The sequence below is a fragment of the Danio aesculapii genome, chromosome 24 (assembly GCF_903798145.1).
Source record: "Danio aesculapii chromosome 24, fDanAes4.1, whole genome shotgun sequence".
Classification (NCBI taxonomy): domain Eukaryota; kingdom Metazoa; phylum Chordata; class Actinopteri; order Cypriniformes; family Danionidae; genus Danio; species Danio aesculapii.
The window spans coordinates 20,127,623-20,138,369 of record NC_079458.1 but is presented as its reverse complement, the minus strand read 5'-3'; the positions used below and the strand labels follow the sequence as shown (position 1 = coordinate 20,138,369).

The following is a 10,747-nucleotide window of genomic DNA, read 5'->3' as shown; positions in this document are numbered from 1 at the left end:
AGTGTACCTTGGTTTCTCAGCACATCCACTTGTCATTTCTTTGTTCATTTTAGTCGGACAGCATGTGCTCACAGTTTCAGGGGAACCTGTTGTTATCAGAGACGTTTTCTCCTCACGTCTGAGCTCCAGGATGTTCTGTCTCTCTTGCAGAAGCAGAATCTGCTCTTGCTGCTCCTTCAGCAGGCGTCTCTGCTCAGCCACGGTGTGCTGCAGGGCCGCGTGTCTGTGTTTGAAATGTCCACCACTGAGCTCTGCACCTCGGCTTCTGCTGCTCTGCTGAGTCTGACGGGCCTGGCGGAGCTCAGCCATTGAGAGAGCAGCATGTTGACGTGTCACCTGCCAGGCTTGAGTGAGTTGAGCTTCTGAGTGGCCACTGCTGTTAGTGACTTGACCAGTGGATGAACCGCTGTCTGGAGCTGCTGACAATTCCTGTGGTGGGATGAAGCAAGAGAGATTTTAAAGAATTACCATTTACACTAGCAGGAATAATTAACCCATCTCCAATGCAATTTCTGACAAGTTTTTACGAACAGCTATTGTGCTCCCAATGACAGTTCGTGTGCTCCCTGAAGGAATAATAAATCATTTCTGCAAAAAATAACATGTTGATATCAGACAGAAGCAGGCAGAATGATATATTCAGGGTGCAACACTAAATCAGAATGAAGTAAATAAAATAAAAACTGAAGTTATAGCCTACAGGTCACAGGGTTAAAATGAACTGCTGCATCACTCTTCATTCAAATGATTCATTCAAAAGAGCAGATTCATCACGAAACAAGTTTTATTCAGGAGTTAAATACTCTAATGTTGCTCTTTGGTGCACAAATGTTCTGGTCCCACTTTGTTTGGAACTATATTTGATGCAGAAACAGAGAAAACAGACACTAATGTGTCTAAATTGTAACACTCATTGCTAAATTGTTGTTTGGCAAAATGTAGTATAACAGGGTATCTGCAGGTATCTAGGAGTAATATTTAAGACTTTATAAGATCTTTTTAATATCACATAGAATAAAATTTAGGACAAATTGTATAGTATTTTATAGTACTGCATGTGCAAAAAAAGCACACAACACAACTAAATAATTACCACGCTCAACACTCTTTATTATATTTATAGAAAGAGAAAAAACCTTGAAAATAGCCTTAGAACTGACTAATAATAACTTATATTATTAATAATTGGGATGCAGCAGAATGACCAGTCACCGCTCAGGCCAGTCATTCAAAATATCGCCAATTCTGGTCCCCAGCCAGTCAATCGCTGCATCTTTAAGTTCTAATATTGCTAATGTACGAGTTGAAGCAACTGTCAAAAGCTTTTTTAGAGCACAACCCCAACAAAATCTGCTTTAGTAAGCGAAATCCCCACGAGCAGTTATTTTGAGTTCCGCCTATTTCGTTTTGCGTGACAAAAGGAGAGATTTTAAGTACTGTAGATTTCAAAACAGAAATCAAAACAAAATCTTCTTTATTGGGTCGGTTCAATTGCATTTTTAAGACCTTTAAGAAAGAGATTTAAGACATTTTAAGACTAATCACGGCATTATCTTTATACTATGGAATTTAAAACTTTTTAAGGATCCGCTGACACCCTGTATAAAAGCAACATCACATTTGCCAACACACTCACAGTCTTATGTTTATAGTGACTGTATAACTGCATTTTGATATTCTTCATCGTGGAGGGAATGCTTTTGATCTTACAACATTTATGTTAACTCACAAACTGTTCAAAAATGTATTACGTTTTTTAGATATATGATAGATAATGCATACACTACCGATCAAAAGTTTGGGGTCAGTAGGATTTTTAAATGTTTAATAATAAGCTTCTCCTGCTCACCAAGGCTGCGTTTATTTAATCGAAAATACAGTGCAAATTTTACAATTGTGAAATGTTATTGCACTATAAAATAAGTGTTCAAAAGTAGTTTATCATTTAATTGAATCATTTATTCCAGTTATTTTAATGATGAATTTTCAGTCAAAAGTCACATGATCCTTCAGAAATCACTCTAATATTAATTATTATTGTTACTATTATTTTTTATATTATTATTAATGGTAATAGTAATGAAAAGCAATAATGACTGAATTTATTAACTTATTTAAAACTTTAATGAATATTTTTAAAAATGTTTACATTTAATTAATGCTGTTTTAATGAACAAAATTTATTCATTCATTTTCTTTTCGGCTTAGTCCCTTTATTAATCTGGAGTCGCCATAGCAGAATGAACCACCAACTTATCCAGCTGCAACCCATAACTGGGAAACACCCATACACTCTCATTCACACACATAAACTACGGACAATTTTAGCTTACCCAATTCACCTGTACCATATGTCTTTGGACTGTGGGGGAAACCGGAGCACCCGAAGGAAACCCACGCGAATGCAGGGAGAACATGCAAACTCCACACAGAAATGCCAACTGACCAAGCCGAAGCTCAAACCATCGACCTTCTTGCTGTGAGGCGACAGCACTACCTACTGCGCCACTGTGTCGCCCAAGAACAGAATCATTTTTTGAAAAAAAAAAAACAAAACATAAAAACAGAAAAACTGACCCTAAACTTTTGACTGGTAGTGTATGTAAAATAATTTCAACAATAAATAAAATAAAAAATAGCTAATTAATTTTTTTACAAATAAATAAACTGTTTTCAATTTAATACATTCTAAAATGTCATTTATTATTATGATACCAATTCTGAATTTTCAGCATTAATACTTCAGTTTTAAGTGTCCTGTGTGTACATGATTTTTCAGGGGTCGCCACAGTGGAATGAACTGTCAATTACTCTGGCATTTGTTTCTATGCCCTTCCAGCCACAACCCAGCACTAAGAGTACACTAACTTGTGAAATCAATCATTCTAATCAATCTAAATATTCTGCAGTCTTTTATTATTAATTGTTCAGCTTAGTACCTTATTTATCAGGGGTCGCCACAGCGGAATGAACCACCAACTATTCTGGCATATGCTTTTTGCAGCGGATGCCCTTCCAACCACAATCCAGTACTGGAAAATACCCACACACTCTCACATTCACACACACACTCATACACTATGGCCAATTTAGTTCATCCAATTTACCTATAGCGCATGTCTTTGGACTGTGGGGGAAACCTGAGCACCTGGAGGAAACTCACGTCAACACAGGGAGAACATGCAAACTCCACAAAGAAATGCCAACTGGCCCAGCCGGGACTCAAACCAGTAACCTTCTTGCTGTGAGGCGACAGCGCTAACCACTGAGCCACCGTGCCGCCCTGTTCTTTTCATTATGAACGTTGAAAACATTTTTAGGATTCTACAGAATTTTTTTTATGTTGTGATGTCTTTCTGCCAGTGTGTGTTTTTACCTGAAAGCGGATGTTTTCTGTAGGACATGGTGTTTCAGGAAGGTTTGTACTTGAAGGAGACTTTACTGCACTTAGTTTTCCAGAAGCAGCAGCATTAATCAAGGCAGCCATTTTGCATCGCGTTTCTTCTTGTTGTTGGAGAAGTTCCTTGCGGTGACGTTCTACCTGACACCACACACGCCAATCACCGAAGCAGTGCCTCAAAAGCCTCCTGCGGTCGCTTTCCAGTGCCTGCTGACAGCGCCTGTGGAAATGACAGATATGACTTAAAACCAGTCGGCTGTCAGCGCTGCCAACATGAAACAAAGCCTTTAATTAGCCTTTAATTAAGCAATTAACAAGTTCTTTTGCTCTAATCACTTTTCTTTTAAATGTGTATCAGGCTATTTAACTCTATGTAACAGGCATTTATCCACCTTTTCCCTACGCTCCATGATGCTTTGCATAAATTATGGGAGTAACTTTAATTAAACTTTAAATTTTAAATCAGTGAAATGTTTACAAAAGAATGGATACAGCGAGCTGCCATTACTTTGCTCACAGTTCATCCAGCACATATTAAAAGGCAAAACATGAAAAACCACAAATGTCAAAACAGTTCTTTCTGCAGCATTATTATGATTATGTGTAGAATATTACTAAACTTTAGGGAATACAATACGAACATATTCTGGAGTGAAGTGAAAAGAGCTGTGGCTACAGATATGCTTGTCATACTAATGTCACGTCAATTTTTTTTTACCACGTAAAGGGCTAACAAAATTGCTGGCCCGAAATCCTGTAGCTTTTATGTTTTCTAGTTGGGCTACCTAAAAAAAATCCACCCTGCCAATCAGACTATGTTAATGAGAGGACAAATATAGCCCATTTCAGTGCTAATGCATGTACTTTTCATGCATTTAAGGAACCACTATCAATATGTGTTTACATTTGCTGGTGTTTTCAAAAGAACTGGTTCTTCGGTATCAAGTTGATTAAAAAATAAATAAATAAATAAATAATTGTAGGCCAACCAGGTTTCACCATAATTTTTACCCCATGGACAATTTAAAAAAATAATAAAAATAAATAAATAATTAAAATAACATATATCATATTTTATTTGATATATTTTGTTTTTTTATTTATTAATGTATGTACAGTATTTATTTTTAATTTGGTAAATAATGTGTTTTCCATTCAGGGTACTTTTTATTTCGTGCTACCAAAAACTCAAAGAGTTCCTATCCGAAATACTACTAGAAATTTAGAAATTTTGCGAGCCCTGATATGGATTATTTGTAATGTTTGTAAATGTTTTTGAATGAAAGTTCCCCAAACCAGAAAAAGTGCAATACATATTTAGAAATGTAGTAATCATGTGTGGAAAGAGGTGGCTAAACTGAGCTCTGCTACCTGTGCTCATGTCTTAGCTCTTCTTCAGTCCTCTCAGCCTCTTTCTTCTCTCTTCTGGCCCAAACCAGAGCTCTCCAGGCTCTCCATGCCCTCAGCTGCCTTCTCCAATCACACAGCGCTGCTGCCTTGCCCATTCGTACCCTTTTTTCCAGTATCATAGAGTACCATGCGGAAAAATGCTTTTGCATGCACTGGAAATGTATGCATAGGATCAGTAAATTGAAGTGTTCATTGCATACAATGTTATTAAGCTGCTGTTGTCTTACCTGTAGGTTTAGGAGGTGAATTTTAGCCTCTAGGTTTTTCAGCTTGAGCTGAAGCTCTTTGTTCTGTGTTGAATTATGATGTTTTGGAATGACAGAGCTCTTAGTGGCCTTTTGTTGCTGAAGCCTTTCTCTTTCCCTGTTCAAAAATGAAATTAAAATGTCATGCAATTATCCCTTCAAAAATAAGCTGTCATTTAAATGAGAAAATTATAGTGGCTCCAAGAGGTATCTAGACACTAAAAATGTATTATTAGATCCAATTATAAAACAAATGGCAGATCAAATATATCTTTTTCAAAGAGTGATTTTTTTATTCAAAAATAATTAATTAAAAGAAAAACAAAAGCAATGTTTTATAAGCATGTTCTTTGATCATAGATGTGAAAATGATCTTTGAAATGGCTGTAATTCATGAAGACTTTGAACTAAGATTGGTCTTTTTATAGAAGACATGAAGATTATTGATGAGAATTTCAAACTAATAAAAGGGAAGGTTTTGTTTGTAAAAAAAAAATCTTTCTGGAAACTAAAATTGCTATAAAATGTCTACGACATATGTTTTAAAAAAGTTAATTAAATTAAAAGCATTTAAAAAATGAGTGCTAAGTAAGCAGGACACTGACAATTAAAACGATAAACTGTGATATTAAGTTGCAAATGAAATCAAAATGTATTCATACAGTGTTCATCCAGATAATGTATAATTCAATTCTTTCAGGGACTTTTAGTGCATATTTTTTTTATTTTCAAGGACTTCAGAGATCAAACAAATTATTCAGAGTTTATGATAATTAATGAGTAGTGGGCTGAAATGTAAATTTTGCATGGCAAGCATTGAAAGATTGATACCGCATGAAAGATTTTATAGAACAAATAAAACATTATTTTGTACTTACATGTTTTTTAAATACACCCTCATAAATAACTCTGTTTCCAAGCCTTATCCAGTACTTAAAATTTAACCTAAAAGTACATCAAGTGCTTTAAGCACCTTATACGAACCCTGTATTTAGAAACTTTCAGGCCTAAAGCAGTGAGAAATGTGGAAATTTATTCTCATTAAATGTATGCCAGATCTTCTAACTAGGCTATTTTTCACAGCTGAAGAAAAAATATTAAGTTTTATATATATAAATATATATTATAGAACAATTGCCTTAAAGCCCCACAGTCCTTTGTTCATGCCTTCCAATGAACCTGACATGAACTCGACTCCATAATATCACCTTGTGTGCAGTAAAGTTGAGAAAAAAGTTTGTCTAGAAAATGTCTAACTAAACTAAACTAAACTAAACTAAACTAAACTAAACTAAACTAAACGTCTTTGCAGATGCCACTTTGTTAAATATTTTGACAATTATGGATTTTTAATAGTGACTACTAGTGTGTCCACATGCATTTGTGGTTACTTTACATGTTTCGTGCCAGCTGCTCCACATTCCTCTTCTCCTCCATCTCCCTGCGCAAGCGAATCATCTCCTGCTGTATCAGTTCCTCCTGCCGCTGAGCCTCCTGTCTCTTCTTTCGCTGTTTTTCCTGTTCCAGTTGCCGCACTTCTTGCCGCGCCTCCTTTAGCACTTCTTTTTCTTTGCGCAGTTTTTCGCGCTCTGCCTCTCTGCGTATGCGGTTCTCTTTTACCTGTTTGTGACGCACCTCCATGGTCAGGCTAGGGTCCCTCCACCTTTTCTTACTCTGGTCAGAGTCCACTTTGAGGTTCTCCACCATCCCAAAATCTAACACCTCAGTTTCCATCAAATCCTGGAGGAAATTATGCACTACAGAGTTCTCCTCCTCCTGCTCTAGGTGAAAGTACATGTCTAAACAAAGACAGAGAAAAAGATCTGCAGTGTTAATACTGTCATCTGTAAGAATATATATATATATATATATATATATATATATATATATATATATATATATATATATATTTTTTTTTTTTTTTTTTTTTTTTTTTTTTTTTTTTTCTTACAGATGTCAGTATTAACATTGCAGATTATCTTTTTTATTTTCTCAAAAAGTTATACACAAGAATAAATATTGTGTTGTGTATTATTTGGTTTTCTAGTGCCAATGTGTGAATACTGTAGCTTGTGATGAAACTTGAAAACACATAAAACTAATGTTTATAATGATAATGCACTTAACCACCACCAGTCTTGCTAAATTATTACATTTTTGAATTAGACCTATTGTGCTCTGTCTAAATACATGGTCTGAAATGCACAGTAATGGTGCACTTAGCTTGTATCCACTATTGCTATTTTAAGAATGGGAAAAACAGTCAGTGAACCCAGCTCATGATCTTAGAGGGTTGTCCTTATTATCTTAGTGAGTTATGGGTGTGTTTAGGGCATAATGTGCATTAAATCATTTAGAGTCTCATCTCCCATTCCCTTTAAAAGCAAGTTGCAGTCACGCCATCGCATATTTGCATTTTACATGGCAGAATTTGAAAGCAGAAAAACCGAACTAGTGCGCTGTGCTGAAACTAGCAAAGAACTCTTGCGTTGCACCTGACGCCACATTGTGTCAGGTGTATAGAAGCCATGTAAATAATTCATATAATGTGTGATGTCATGTGACTAAGGGCAAACGTGAGTGGCATTAATTAAAGCACATATTCCCGGGAGTAGCTAGAGGAGGAAGGGAGTGAGTGAGGGAGCTCACATTTGTTTGCTGACCATATCATATTATTCATCCATTTTGATTTTCTTTGTTTTGTTTTTACATTCGGTAAATAAGTGATAAATAACAATAAACGACGCACATGCAAGATGACTGACGATAGGGCTGGGCAATTAATTGAAAAGTAATCAAAATTGACATTCAAAACTTATAACCAATCTAATTTTTCCAGGTCCGTTTTTTTAATTACTTTCCCTACCGCGTGTGAAGTCACGTGACTCCACTCTTTTAAGGCCACTTTATACTTCCACGTTGAACGTACGGGTATGGTCTGGTGTAGCCTCCATGCGCAGACCCATGTACATTTCAAAAAAATTAACTACATTTCACAAGTTTGCACTACATTGAAGATGATTAGAAGCTGCGCAAGAGACAGCACATTTTCTACTTTTAATATTAAAACTTTAACATTGAAAGTGATTTATTTTGTTTCCAAAAGTCCAAGTTATTTATTTTCACTTTTTTATAGGAAAAAAGTGACGGTTGGTTTTAACGCGTTGTTTACTTTCAGTTGTTCAACGTTGATTTTCAATAAATAATCATAGATAGCACATAGTGTGTGTTTTCTTCAATTGTTTTAAAATCAAGTAATGTACCCTTCATTCAAAAATCTCTCACTTGTAATATGCGCATATTTAATGTACAAAACTTCAATTAATCAGCTTCAATGTTTGTCGGCTGCTGTATGATACAGTCCATAATAATTTAAAATGAACTAACCGACATGAAATACTTCTGAAAGTACTAAAAATGACTGTAAAATAATAATAAACAACAAATTATACAGAAACATTAAAAAATTACGTAAACGGAAATTCTAAAAACAAAATTCATAATATTAGTAAATATTACAATAGTGTATTTATAAATGTAAAATAACAGTTTTAACTGACTCTATATATTTAAGGTAAATGTCCTGTAAAATGCGTAATTTGTCCATTTGTACCATCAAAGTTATTATAGCTGGACTCTGTGTTCTTAATAAGTTGTTTGGATTCTGAATCCTCCGTTTTACTGGAACTGATCTCATCTTCCTCCTTGTCGTCATCATCCATTTCAAGCTCCAGCCGTAACTTCTGGTTCATCCATTCACTTAAAATAGACTGAGCTGAGGAATACGAGAATAATGACCCATCAATATGGTTATAACTTTTAAAAAGTGCTGAATTTTGATTAGATTAAGACTACCTTCGCTGTACGCATCATCATGATCCTGTAGCTGCTCTACACTCTGCAGTGACATAATCTTTTTACCATCATGAGTTTTCTTCAATGAAAACACCTCAGATACAGCAAACTCTGAAGCCCTTTCCACCCGCTGAGGAAAAGAAGAATGTAAGAAAAGATTACGAGAATGAAATGCCATACATACATAAACACAGGCATCGCATCCCTTGTGTAAAAAAGGTTTAATTTAGTGTAAAAAAACTGTGCTTTTTATGTAAATTATATGCTAAAATAATCTTCAATAGCAATAAATGATCAATAGCAAATTTTATTCAGATAATGAATACTCATAATCCTCTACTGAAAATTTCCTCCAATAAGAGAGTTACAGTAAGCAAAATTTGCAAAAAGAGATGTTTAGCTCCACCCACAATCAATTACTTAATTGAGTCATTCACCCCCCCCCACCCCCTCCCCCCAGCGGCGCCCCTCACTACTTAAATTTATATTTGCTTATCCATCAATTTTTACACCATTTGTGTCATTCGTAATGCTTTATGTGATTGTGGTTCTTTTAATCGTTAATGTTCCGTATGCGGTATTGTACTTTTGTCTTTCTGATTTCCATATACTTTGTTTTGCTTAAAATCTGAGTTTGTAATTTAGAATTAAATATTAAAGACAGATTAAAGAGTTTTGTAAATTGTGATGACGAGGGCACATAAATTAAAAAGAAATCATGATGTGTGCACTGACAAATCACTTGTAATAAATGTTGCAATCATCTGTAAATTGGTAAGGACTGCCAATTTTAGTGACTTTATGTGCAAAACTGATTGTAGTCATTTTGATAATAATGGTCAAATGATCAAATGAACTTACCTTTACCCACTGTTTTATGTCATTATCATTAAGCTGCACCTGCAATATGAGATATGAATTCAGCTCTGTCCATCATTTTAATTAAATGTAGACAGAGACCACAAAATATCATAAACTGTTCACTGGGTTAAATCAAGAGATTTTGTTGATGCCTGAGGTTAACATAAATTGATATCAATATTTTGTCACACATATCTAATCTGATGTTATGTCTCACGTTAACTTGGCTCTATTGTGGATACACCTGAGGGCTCCGTATTGTACATTTGAGCTAAATCCTGCTAAGCCATAAAATAATTTGTATTAATAACCAATGTACATGACCAAAGATAACCTTGATGTGACATTTATTTACCTCGGACTGAATATTGTAAAATACAGTATTACTAGATTAAATCTGTGAACTGAGTAAAGGAGGAAGTTTTACTCGCCTTATTGTTGCCTGGTTTTTTAGTCTTTGTCGTTTTCCAACGAAAAATATCCGGTCTGTGTGTGGGATGAGCCATTTTCTTTTGTAAACCTTCATGGGTTTGGACTATAAAATAAAATAAGTATCTTTTGACATGCTTGCAAAAATTATTAGAGCATCAGTTTACAGTACAAGCAGCACAAAATTTAGCTTCGTTAAAACATTCATGTACTTCAGCGAGAAACTTTTCGCTCGACAATGGAATTGTGGGACTTGTAGGTTTTACAAAATGACCTTGCATGGGTTAAGACCAAAATAAAACTACATATCCCGGAAACTACTGAGGGGAACTGAAGCGTCTACTTTGGAACCATGGAAACCATGTTGTACACACACACACACACACGCACGCACGCACACACTCAGTAGCACGTTTTACTTAATTAGAGTACGAATATTGCATTGGAATTCACAGAAAACGATGTTTTTTGCATGAGAATACAGTTGACTTCAAAATTTGGTATATTGTAATTTGTTCATTATATATGGAATTGTTATATTCAGAAA

The 10,747-nt window shown here is 35.1% G+C and overlaps 1 protein-coding gene across 1 annotated transcript in view; it reads right to left on the bottom strand.

The window, feature by feature from the left end:
- The window catches only part of ccdc191 (coiled-coil domain containing 191), a 35,127-nt gene extending 24,707 nt beyond the window's left edge, over nt 1-10,420 (bottom strand). Inside the window, exons 1-9 of the mRNA XM_056451210.1 lie at nt 10,203-10,420; nt 9,772-9,810; nt 8,911-9,040; nt 8,669-8,830; nt 6,452-6,854; nt 5,038-5,173; nt 4,772-4,962; nt 3,377-3,620; nt 8-429 (exon numbers count right to left, since the gene is read on the bottom strand). Coding sequence (XP_056307185.1) covers nt 8-429; nt 3,377-3,620; nt 4,772-4,962; nt 5,038-5,173; nt 6,452-6,854; nt 8,669-8,830; nt 8,911-9,040; nt 9,772-9,810; nt 10,203-10,277 — 1,802 coding nt within the window. The 5' untranslated portion in view covers nt 10,278-10,420. The remainder of the gene's footprint in view (nt 1-7; nt 430-3,376; nt 3,621-4,771; nt 4,963-5,037; nt 5,174-6,451; nt 6,855-8,668; nt 8,831-8,910; nt 9,041-9,771; nt 9,811-10,202) is intronic.
- Nucleotides 10,421-10,747: the final 327 nt, after the last annotated feature.